The 13,059-nt window shown below is 37.0% G+C and overlaps 1 protein-coding gene across 7 annotated transcripts in view; it reads right to left on the bottom strand.

The window, feature by feature from the left end:
* Positions 1–5,082: 5,082 nt before the first annotated feature.
* The window catches only part of STXBP5 (syntaxin binding protein 5), a 189,638-nt gene continuing 181,661 nt past the window's right edge, over positions 5,083–13,059 (bottom strand). For 4 of the 7 annotated variants that reach the window (XR_013345657.1, XM_077813177.1, XM_077813180.1 and 1 more), the window contains 2 exons: positions 11,715–11,935; positions 5,083–10,950 (listed from right to left, as the gene is read on the bottom strand). Coding sequence is in view for 6 of the 7 variants with exons in the window: in XM_077813177.1 (XP_077669303.1) it covers positions 10,909–10,950; positions 11,715–11,935 (263 nt within the window). In the remaining variant the exon portion in view is untranslated. Of the gene's footprint in view, positions 11,936–13,059 lie in introns of all 7 variants that reach the window. The other 3 variants (XM_077813176.1, XM_077813181.1, XM_077813178.1) reach the window with 1 other exon arrangement.

Below are 13,059 nucleotides of genomic sequence, written 5' to 3'. Positions count from 1 at the left end.
GAATATTTATGCAGTGTTTATGGTTAAATGAACGTTCCAAAAATCTGTCTGTCTGACAAAGAAGGTGAAGACTTGTTTTTTCCATTAAGAACACAACTGCTTTGAGATGGTGTACAGTAATTTTTGCCATTGGCTAATGCAGAAATGCTAGGTAGGACTGCCCTCCTGTGGCAATAGAATGCACAACCGTATTTGCTTATGACAAGTGAACAGGACTAAGCACAGGAGTAGTCAATAGGTGAACCACAGGCCACATCTGGACCGCCAGATGCTTTTGAATGGACCCCAAAATTGTTTTACTTCTTATTTTCTCTGGAGTCTGGACCTTGACAAAAATAATTGACTAGCCTGATTAGTATGTATACAAAACTATTAATAGATAAGGCCAGGGGGCCAATGTGATTATCAGTTCTGATCTGCATAACACAAGTAATTCCCCTGAATTAATTTGTTTCTGAACAGGTCTTCGAGAAAAAACATCCAATCTTGATTTTAAAATTGCTAGTGATGGAGAATCCAGTACAACATTTTTCAAGCATTAATTACCATCACCTTATTTCCAGCCTGAATTGGTCTAGCTTCAACTTCCAGTAGTTATGTCTTGTAATACCTTTGTCTTCTAGACTAAAGAACCCTTTATAAATTTTCTGTTCCCTATGTAGGTATTATAGATTGTGAACAAGTGATCGCTTAACTTTCTCTTTGTTAAGCTAAATACATTGAGCTCCTGGAGTTTCACTATAAGGAATATCTCTCTCTAATCATCCTCAGAACTCTTTTCTGAACCCCCTCCAATTTATCAACTTGTTTCTTCAATTGCGGACACCTCATTCCAGTAGCAGCTAAGTATACATAATTTAGTCTCCCTATTTCTTCTCAAAATATCCCGTTTATACATCTAAGGATCACATGAACCCTTTTGATGGCAGTGTTGCACTGGGAGCTCAAGTTCAGCTGAAGATCTGACCCAATGCATTTTCACTCATTTCTTTCCAGGATAGAGCCCCCCAGCATGTAAGTATGACTTATAGTCTGTATTTCTACATGTATAACTTTACATTTTGCTTTATTAAAATGCATATTGTTTGCTCACGCAAATTTACCATGTAATCCAGATTGCTCAGTATCAATGACCCATCCTGTTCATTATTTACACTCCCCCAAGCTTTGTATGATCTCCACATTATCACTGATGATTTTGGTTTTTTCCAGGTTGTTGATAAAAATATTAGACAGTGTAAGGCTAAGAACCAATTCTTGTGGGACCCTACTAGACACCCCCCCACCCCAAATGACGACGTCCCCATATACAATTGCATTTTGAGACCTATAAATTAAGAAGTTTTTAGTCCAGGTAATCCACCATGTTAAGAGCATTATTTAAGATTGCAAAGTCAAACACACACGTTTGGAAATGCCAGATTTATGGCTTTCTGTGCAATCTTAATTCTGCCTCGTCTACAGTGAATTAGGCAGGGGTTCTCTGGTAAATGTGATCATGTAATTAAAGATGATATCAGAATGTACACACAGGTTGCATGAGCAGCGGGAAATCTGACACTTCTTAACATTTGAGTGCTTGACTTTGGAACCCAAATAGTGTTAAGGTTTTTTTGTTTTTTTCAGGGGTGGTTATCTTTTTAAAAGAAAAAGCTTAAATATTCTTTTATGTGCAAGTGGCAATCCCCCATCAGATAGCAGCAGGGTCTGGACTCTGCACCTTCAACACCACAGCAGACTGCTACCACTTCAGATACACAACTAACTATGTTATAATACAAAAAATAATAGCTTGCAGAAGCTGTTATCCTAAAGAGGGATTGGATGCTAGGTGTGGTCAGCTGAAGGGGGTGGGGGAGGAGAGCCCAGCCTGGCTTGTTTGTCTTCCTCTCCTACCCCTGAAGTTAAAGATGTGCCTGCCCTCTGTGTAGGGTCCTACCAAATTCACAGCCATGAAAAAACACATCACGGCCTATGAAAGCTGGTTTCCCCCTGTGAAATCTTTTTTTGTGTGTTTTTACCCTATACAGATTTCACAGGGGAGACCAGCGTTTCTCAAATTGGGGATCCTGACCCAAAAGCAAGGTTATTTTAGGGGGAGGGGAGTCACAATATTGTCACCCTTCAGAGCTGGGTTGTTGGAGAATGGCAGTTGTTTGACACCCAGCTCTGAAGGGGGCACGCAGCAGCACAGAAGTAAGGATAGCAGTACTGCAACTCCCCTTACAATAATCTTGCAACCCCCCTACAAATTACAATACCATGAAATTTCAGATTTAAATAGCTGAAATCATGAAATTTATTATTTTTAAAATCCTATGACCATGAAATTGACCAAAATGGACCGTGAATTTAGTAGGGCCCTACCTATGAGATATACAGGGGAGGTGGATGGGGTCAGAAGACTGCACGATTGGGATCAGGGGGTATTCGGTGGAGGGAGCCTATCATTGTCCCTGCCCCGTTAGGATTCCCAGAGCGGGCATGGATACTGGGGCCCTGTGCCAAGTCCAAGGGAAACACAGCCTGCATTTTTTCCCCTTCCACTTCCCCACTATAGCTACTCTGGCAGCTCAGAGTCCAGCCCAGCTGCATAAACCCAGCTTTAGAATGTTTGTGATTAGTTATTTTGGCACAGTGCCAAAACTTCCCTGACAAATTCAAGTGAGAGAGGGGTTAATTTCTCTCCCAGCAAAAGCTGATTTTAATTGGTGGTACAACTTGTGGCCAGTCAAGCCCTAAATGTAGGGGTTGCCAGCAGCTTGCCCTTAAGTATTTTCTGGCTTCATGCTGCATCATTCCATCTGAAAAGACTGGAGGCTTTGCCATAGCTTCAAATAACCTGGGTTGTTTTTTTTTTTACTGAATTGAATAGGACATAGGATACCCCTCATTTCATAGTAAATTAAATTTTAGTCACTATTTTAAAAGTCATAGTGTACTGCAGAATTTAGTATTTAAAATGCATAATAGAAGTTACAAGAGAGAAGCTGGAGGTTTTGGGTACTGAGCACCCACGGAAGATGTAAAATGCAATTTATTCTTGCACCGTTGGATGTTACTATCAACATTAAATATTGCACTACTGGTTATTTTAAAGTTGACATTATTTGGTTTCAAAATAGACACTCTCAGATGAATGGGGCAGTTCACACATCTCAGAGCTATTACTTCAGGTTGCCTCCAGACTTCAGAAAATATCATTGCATTAAGTCTTACACTTGATCTACATTTGGAAAGGTTTTCATTACAACTGTAAAGGCCAAAAGCAATTTTATAATTGAAAGTTAGAGGTGATCATCTGCAAATTCAACAGGCACCATATAACAGCATACACAGTGCACTGATTTCATCAATGGAAGTTCACAAATGTCTCTATTCCCAGATAGTGAAGGGGGGAAAAAATAGAAAAAATGTGGTCTCTTTTTCAATTATTAGAGATTTACTAAACTATCTTAAAATGGCAGTAGAGAAAAAATTTGCCTTATAAAGTCTATTTTGCAAAATGGGTGATCATAACTGTCTGTTGGTAGTCCCAGGGCTATCTTAGAGTCATAGCGTTTAAGGCCAGAAGAAACAACCAGATCATCTAATCTGACTTCCTATATATCACAGACCACTAAACACCACCCAGCCACTGCCACATCAAGCCCATGTACTATAATCCTGAGGAGAATTAATTAGTATGTGCCACAGGGAGAGGATAGGTGGGAGTGAGGTACACCAATGCCTGAGTCCTCTGCAATGTCAGGGAAATGATTAAATGAGATATACCCAGATGATCCTAGGAAGTGATCTGTACCCTATGTTGCAAAGGAAGGTGGGTGGGGGAAATCCAAGGTGACTGCCAATTCTTTCCTGACCCTGAATTTATAAGCAAGACCCACCTGCCAAGTAGCTGAGGACCAGCTCACTGCATCTATTGTCATCTCTCCAGCTATGGCCATCTTTGATGCTCCAGAGAAAGGGACAAAACCCAGAAAACATTGGGGGAATACTACAGATCAGAAACTTCCTGATAAGCAGCCTCCTGACTTTCTTGTACAAAAATACATTGATGAGTTTTCTGATCCCGTTTATACTTAGAAGCATCTTTTGGATAGGTTTTAGGACCCCCTTGTCTAATATGCTCAGGTCCACCCTTCCTAGTGATGCCAACCGTTCCAGATTGGCTGAAAGTCTCCCAGACTCGATCTCCTGGTGGCTACTGAAACCAATTGGGGTGATTTTAATAGGCCGCTAAAAGTCCGGTCAGCGGTGCAGCAGGGATAAGGCAGACTCCCTACCTGCCCTGGCTCTGCATGTCTCCCAGAAACAGCCAGCACATCCCTTTGGCTCGCAGCTGGTCTCTGCACATTGTTCCCACCTCAAACGCCAACTCCACAGCTCCCATTGTCCAGGAACCATAGCCAATGGGGGTGGTGCCTGCAGGCACAGGTAGCACACAAAACTGCCCGAGCCTAGGAGCCCAACATGCCAGTCGCTTCCGGGAACCGCCCAGCTGGAGCCCACACTCCTCACACCCCAAACCCCTGCCTAAGCCCACTCTCGCATCCCAACCCCCTTCCTGCACCCAAATTCCCTCCCAGAGCCCACACCCCCTCCTGCACTCCAACCCCCTGCCTCAGCCCAGTGAAAGTGGGGGACAGCAAGCAATAGAGGCAGGGGGGGATGCAGTGAGTGGAGGCAGGGCCTAGGAGAAGGGACAGGGCAAGGGTGTTAGGGTTGCAAACTATCTAATCGCCCAAACCCTTCCGTATTTGTGTGCACATTTGCCTGCTCCTTGCTGTTCATTTTCACTTTCAGTTCTGCTCTGGCTTCTGCTGTTAGTGGTACACACCATCTGTGGAGCTTATCGGAGGGCATGCATCAGACAAAAAATGAAACTAATATACCCAAATTGCTGTCAAATGCACAATGTACAGAAACTAAAATGTTTAACAGTACTATGCTCAGACTCTGTTTGTCAGATGGGGAACATCCTTTCTGAATAGAGTAACTGGGCACTATACAATACAACAAAACAAGACATTCAGTGGAAAACAAGTAACCACTAATTAAAAAAAAAGTCAGTTTGAGATCTTTCAGGAGAAATTTGAGTAGTTTATTTTGCCCAATCAGAGCCCTTCAGCATAATGAGACATTCATATACACATATGAACATTTTTCTGAAACATTAATGTATAATACATTTTCCATTTAAAATACCAGCTGCACAGGTATTTTTTATTTACAAAAATATTCCATACTTAATTTTAACTGTTCTGTTATGATGACAGTTTAATTCAAGTACGAGTAAAATAACTCTACACAATCTAACATTTGTGTTTGTAACAGTACAATTTGCAGTTCATATGAAACTATATTTGTAGACAGATGGATTTGCAACCCTATCTAAAATGCATTTCCCAGTAATAACCCTCAAGACCTAGGGGGGCTCAGCAAGACTTAACTGAAAAATAAATTGCAATGAACAAAAAACCAAACCAAAATAAAATAAAACCACCATACACATGTACAAAGATATACATAAAGCAAGAACTGTACCACAAGCATGCGTACCCAAAAAGTGGGCAATATTAGAAAAATTTACTGATGTTTTCCATTTTTCCATTGTGCTGGTACAATGAAGCAGTAGCATGTTTCTTCTAGTTCTAACCACTGAACCATAATGGAGCTCAGGTCTGCAGTAACGTACTACTGTTTATTTACATTTTAAAAAGGGAATACTTAAAATATGTTCTCCCCTCTTGCCTTGCCTGTTGCTGAATATTATTGGTACTTCATATAAGACTCCTTAAACTTAGTTTGTTTAAAACATGTAATGTCTATGAATCAGTCTTGACTGGTAATATATAACAAGTATTAATAAAAGGCATGCAACTGTCAAAAGAAATGACTACAGTTGCATAACAAAATTAAAATAGTTTTTGATGTGTTTTAACTTGAAAAATTAGAAGTAATACTGACTTAGTCACATCTTGTATTTGATTATTTTCTGATTACATCTCTACCTTTAACTGCTATCTGGATCTCTAGGCCTGGAATTCATCAGTCTTTTCTGAAGTGTAAAACATTCCAGAAATACACTGCTATCTTGAAACACTATAACCAAATATAAAGTTTACAGTACATTTATACAAGACACATGATGATTAGAAATGGGCATAATTTAAACAGCTTTGCTTTTAAATGTAAGTTAAACTGTCAGAATGGAAATAGTTAAATCAGTTACTTCAGCTGATCCACATATATTTTTCACTTTAACTTCACCCCCTCACCCTCCCAACAGTTAATTTCTGTCTACAAAGTATTTGAAATTTTTGCAGTGACAGCAAAGTCATTAAAATCCACAGGAAAAGATTCACAGAAGACTATATAGGAAACTGGTTAGAATGAGGAAAAAGTGCAATTGAGAAATTACTCTGAAAAGGAAGGCAATCATTGCACACAATTCCAACAACATACATCAACACAGCACTGCAATTGCAATCCAATTTCCACCCAGGTAAATCAAACCATGAATAGAAAGATGAGGGCACTTCAGACACAGACAATATGCTTTTTAAAACATATTCTGAAAACAAATATTGATCAGCAGGTACAAAACTGATGAAGAACCAAAATTAGTGAACTACAAAAGGAAAACTTTAATTGACAAAAATACATAAAACTCCCTTATATTTGGAAATTTATTAGAAAAGCTGAAAAAAATACCTGAAAATCTAGTTGTTTTATTTTATTTTGTTTATCTTAAAACAAAAAAGTTATGGTAAACATCCAACAGCAATCTGCAGCTATTGAGAGAGGTTTTACAATTAGATTTTGTTTTTTTGAAAGTACTGCTTTCCCTTCCCTTTATTTTGGAATGTTCCAAAAGGGAGGTTATAGTAAGGATGATTCATTTCTGCAGAATATTTCTGAAGAAAAAAAATGGGCTTTTTTTTGTTTAGTAATTGTATCTCTATATGAGATATGAATGCATTTCTTATTATAAGCTTAAAACATAACTTTTTGTATGGATAATATACATACTTTTTAAGTACTTTGACTTAAATTTTAACACATTTTTTTAAATTAAAGGTAAAAGTGTACATATATAAAAAATTTTTTAAAACTAAAAGCATTTTATAACCGTATGTATAAATATAACAGATTGCCACTGTATGATCTTGAAACCAATCTGAAAGTGTTGTAGTTATTTAAAAACCACAGATGCTGACACAGGGTAAGTGCCTTTATTAGACTCTATATTGTATATATTTATATACACAATGTTTGCTGATTAAAAAAAGCACATTTTCTAAACTATATTCTAAACTGTAATTATCAGCTGTGAAGACTAGTCTGTTCTAAGCACTGTGTCTTGTATGAGAGTGTTTTTATACAAATAATGAATCAGAACTACAGAAATATGGAAAGTAAAATTGAGGAATAAAATACCAAGCTTTTAAAGTGCAGGAAATAATTTCAAGTTTAAAGTTCAGGTCAGATCAGTGCTATTTATTAAGCCAGGGAAAAAAATTCACTGCCAAAAAAAGTCACCTTTGGATATAGCTTTCTAATGTAATTGTCATGCAAGGAGTACCTCAAGCAAAACATAAGTATAAAAACAGACAAGGAATAGAGTTGTAAATTAATGTAATACTTTCTAACTGATCATTTTCCAAAGAACAAATCTCTCTTGAGATGTGGGTGGTGTAACAGTTTCAGACTTATTTGGAATATGCTTATGTTTATACATAATAACATTCAGAACAAATTACAATTTTGCAGGATTTCTAAACTCAAGCAATGCTTCTTCAATTTAAGATAATTAAATTAAGTGTGACACACAACATTTAACATAAGTAGCAGCAGTTTCTTGCACTTCCATAAGAAAAAAAAGAGAGAGAGAGAGAGAGAAAAGTGTAATAGTTCAGTTGTATTCTGATATTTTTCCAAACACAGAAAAAAAAAAGTTTCAAAGGACTGAAAAGCTAATCAACAGGATAAAAGGATGTTTCCCTTCTCCGTTTGAAATGTGGGTTCACTGTATAAAATTTGTCAAATAATAGGAAATAAAATGCCACGTAGCTTCTGCATAACAAACTTCCTTCCAAGGAAAAACACTGACAGGCAACATTTTAGATTGAAAAGCAATTAAAATTGGCTATGTAGTCCCTATAATTGACTAAAGAGCCATTGTGTGTTCATTTTGTAAGCAACGATCATTTCACTAATTTTTGAAACTAAGTTATATACTATGACCCATGAGAAACAGAAACAATGCTAAGGAAAATATGAGACTGTTCAGTGCCTAAGAAACAGACATCTTCCCTGTTCCAATATATGCTCTCTTATTCCTTCCTATCTTGCTTTGCTTGCTGATGGCTGTCAAATGCTTCTTTCTGGGAAGACTAAGCAAGACTTCCCTCTTAATCCGATGGGAGCTTCCATGGATATGACATCATGACTTGTTGATAAGCACTGCTAAGAATCTCTCTCCCAAAGACTGATCAGAGTAGCTTCTTGAATAGATTCCTGTTGCCCTGAAATGCAGTTCCATTGGGGAAAGTAACAGAACTAATTTGAATTTAAGGGTGAGGGAAAAATTAAACAACCACTTCAGAATTTCTTTTTAAATTGATCTCATGTAAGTTTATCTGGTTTTCTGCTGCTGGATTGCAAGCAAACACAAGATTAATGTATATTGAATACACAGTAGGCAAACTGACTGCAAAACTGAAATAGGTAACATACAGAAGAGATGAAACAGATGTGTGGTCAAAATAGCTGGAGCTAATATAACCCTTATCTATAACTTCTTGTTAGCATTTTCATGTCCATATCAGTAACTTCTTTCTTTTGTGCATCACTTTTTTTCCTAACAAAAATTTAAATATATAGTCAGACTTGTTATTGTGTGTGATATAGCACAGAATGGCAGGATGTGTGGTACACCCTCAAGTACTGATAAACCAAAAGGCAGTCAGTGAATTCCATTAACAACTTCCTCACCCCCAAATAAAATTAAGTTATTTCACCAGTTTGTATAGAAAATTCTGAACACATTTTCTCAGACAAAACTTATAATTTTTTGAACTGTATTAAGAATCATTAACACTTCATATCTTGCATCTCTCAAATAATAAGTTTACCGTAAGCTTATATACCCATAACAGCATTTTTCAATTAGATGTAAGCATAACAAATTTTGCCCTGGGAATTCCTGAAGAGGAGTGCATGACAAACGTGTAGAGCTACGGTGCTAGAAGGAGTTTATCTTAATGATTCAATATGGGAAACTTTTCAGAAAACTTCTCCACTGTTATTCTCTAACTATTCCCCCTTGCAAAACGCAATTAGTCACTATTTCCAATTTGAGATTAAAATAATGAAATCACGCAGTTTTTACAATGCAAACATTTTCTTCTCAGGGATGTGTCTTTCTTTCTAACTGTTCATCCCTACAGTTATGGCTTTGGTGCAGCAGTCATACACTAACCCAATATGCTGCTTTGATTTAGCACAATGCTTACTTTTTTTCCTGCCCAAATTTGAAGTGTGGTCCTCCATTTTGTGAAATACTGAGAACCTCTTTATTGTTCATTTTCAGTATCATATCCATTTACTGAAAACACAGTTTTGCAGACTAACTCCAATCTTTAAGTAGGTCTTGAATGTTTGAAGCTACTAAGATACAGACTTGTACAGTAGCTCTACGAACAGGATTTAAGAAATAAACTAAAAGACTTATAGCTACTTAACATTAGATGCTTGCCCTTATCCTTGAAACAGCATCTTCACTGAGTTTAAAACTGTTTCAAACCTGAGTCCAAGGTTATTTGATTTGGTAATAAAGAACAAAAGGGGGATATAAGTTAGCTACAGTTTTTGCTTAGAACCATCTCAACAATTTTAATTAAATAGCTGTAAAAAGATATTCTGTTAAACATTTATAAAAATTCACAGGATGAATGAAACTGATAGCCAACACCAAAATTTTACAAACTGAACCAATAATTGGTTGATTGGTTTTTTGTGTGGGGGAGGAGGGGAGCGGGAAAGATTTAGCTGAATGAAAGAAGATACATAAAAGACACTGAAATATTCTTCTCACCACAATGGAGATGTTTTCACTTTTCACTTCGCACAGCCTTAACACAAATGAAAACTCTCAGCATGATACGTAATTCAGTCATATTATTCACTTGAGTTTTTTTTAATGCAAAAATGTTTTATCCTTTTGTTTTGCACTTGACAAAGTATGATGTGAATACAAGAATACTACATCAGGGGTCCAAGAAGAGACTATGAACAGGTCAACTGAATCTATACATTTTCAATATGGAACTTTCAGACTTCCAGCTTGTCTGATCAAAGAGATGGTAGCAAACAGAGTATAACTCTTCTTCAGTAGTAATGGAAGGGAGGGTAGATGAAAGTCAGCTATTTATACTTCAATAAGACAAACAACTTTATTCCAGCTCTTGGACCCCTGATTTATTGCCTCTCCTCACAGGAGGGTGAAACACTGGCAGCAGTTACAACAACACGGAAACTTTTCGCATATGACATATTAACACAGGATTGATCCTGCATTGCCACTGCCCATCTTGCATCTTTTCCCCTTTGCCTCTCTTCTCCAAGTGTCCTGTGTCACCTCTGTTCCCAAGTGCTGAGTAAACCCACAGCTATGACAAACACTCAAGTTTTTGTGTGTGTCTGTTTTAAATATAATGCTCCTCAGTTAAAGCCATATGACTGAGGTAAAACTGTGTATGATTTGTGCTAGGAAACAACACTATCCAACAGACAGTGAATACTCCTCCAACTCCAGTGGTCCTGCAGAAATTAATTAAAAGAAAAAAAGGACATTTTCCCTCCTCAAGATAAAGTTAAATTGATCTATTTGGATGTAGGTTGTCAGAACTGGTACCACTTCTTATCTTTGTACTTCATCATCATCTAAAAATAAATGAAAAGGTAAAGATATAAATACAATTAACATTTCCACACAGTGCCATAGACATGCAGAGATACAATCACATAAAAGACAATCAGTTCTTTATTTTTCATTATCTCACAAAGTTTTTCACATTGTGATGAATTTCTTCAACAGTAATATCAGCAGATTCCATCACAAATCTGCTAAGCGTGAATCTGCTGCTGCCTTTCTGGCTCCTGATTGTGAGGGTGAAAGTTCAGTGGCAGGTAGCAGGACAGGAAGAGATCTGGAGGGCCCGCAATGAGGGTCTCTGTTCCTGGTGGCTGCTCTGAATGATCAAACTGGGATTTCTGCAATTGTTTGTAGAAACAATACGGTTGGTCTATCTGCATTTAAGTTCCTCAGGGCTCGTGTGCATAGTGTAAATAGAACATGTACATAATGTAAATAAAGTAGAGTAAAGATACCCAACTCCATGACATGAATTCCTTTAACAATGGAAACTAACCTGCAGTATCCACCATGACACATGCCAGATAGGCACAGTCCAGCTCTGTAAAAAATTCTTATATGGTGAGGCTGGTTACTTCAATGGCAGACATTGTCAGCTTAACCATTAGGGGAAAATGTGATGCTCCATAGGAAGACAAAGGAAGTGTTAAGTATTAATCATATTGATTCCTATTTCTTGCAGATCTTTTCTCTTTTTCAGTGAATATAAAGTTAATTGCACATCTCATACAACTCTGATATAGCACCATGTTGATGCACTAAAAGGACTCACCTCATGAGCATGTTTAGAGAAAGAATCAGCACTACTTAGCATAGCAGCTGTTCTTTCGTCCAATTCTCCTAGTTTCTGCCCTCTTTCGTCTAGTGCAATCCTGGCTCGTGCCAGTTCACCAATTACTCCAGATGCTGATCCTTTAACACCTTCAATACCACCAGGCCCTGGGATATGCTGAGCAAGACTTCTTGATGCCTTTCCAGATGCTGATTCTCCAACTACATATATTCAAGGAACAAGATACCCAAAACGGAAAAATAAGGCTTCCTATAAACTGATTAGTGGTAACATTAGACACTGTTTAACTCCAACTTCAAAGCAGAAAAAATTAGGAATTTAACTCAAAATTATCATCCATTTAAGCATTCTGTTTGACTAAAACAAAAAACAAATACTACTGTTTAAATAATATTATTACCCTCACATCATATGCTACTGTAAAATTAGTACTTTTTTCCATTAGTCAAAGGAGGGCCAAATTATTTTTTCACTTAGGACACCAAATACCTAATGGCAGACCTGATTAAAAATCATATTGATTATTTTATGTGTGTCAGGTCATTTCATCAGAGAAAAAAAATTTTTTTTTATAATAATCTATTTAAGTCTTAGCTTAAGAAAACAAAATAATATCAAAATAAAAGATATCAAAAAGAAAAAAATTACTCGTAATTTCTGGAGCATTATTTTTTTAAATTTCCATTTCAATTTATTCTTACTGCGATCAGAATATGCACATTTCTGGTTGAAAGGGTTGTTGCAATATCTTGAGATTTTCTGATCAGATTTTATATTTCCATACAGAATGGTTCTCATTCCATTTAACAATATAGAATTATATTACTGACTGCTTAAAAAAAGAATGGCATCAATGAATTGTTTCATTTACATTACAACTGGAACCTGTAGTGAGGCCTATAGTTAAAAACTACCATTCTGAAGACATTTTAAGATACTTCTATAACTTTGTCAAACTTTTAGGTTTCATGCAGAAATGTGGTTGTTTTAGGTGGTGGTGGTTTCTCCCTGCCCCCCAGAGTCACTGCTTCCCAGGATAAAATTACCTGTTTTGTAAATATGGTCTACATTCTTTGTTTTTAGATTTATAACTTTATATTTAGCCATATTAAAATGTGATCCAGATCTTTCTGTATTACTGGCCTGCGTGCTTCATTATTTACCACTTCCCTTCTATATTTGAGTAATCAGTACAATGGGTGGATGGTGCTCAGTGAATCAGGTATGAGGCCACATATGAATGGTGATGATTAATATAATTATGTATCAGCTGTTGTACTTATTGCACCATCCAACCCCTGCATAAATGAGGCAGAAGATTCAC

The sequence above is a fragment of the Eretmochelys imbricata genome, chromosome 3, assembly GCF_965152235.1.
Source record: "Eretmochelys imbricata isolate rEreImb1 chromosome 3, rEreImb1.hap1, whole genome shotgun sequence".
Classification (NCBI taxonomy): domain Eukaryota; kingdom Metazoa; phylum Chordata; order Testudines; family Cheloniidae; genus Eretmochelys; species Eretmochelys imbricata.
This window is presented reverse-complemented; position numbering and strand designations above follow the sequence as displayed.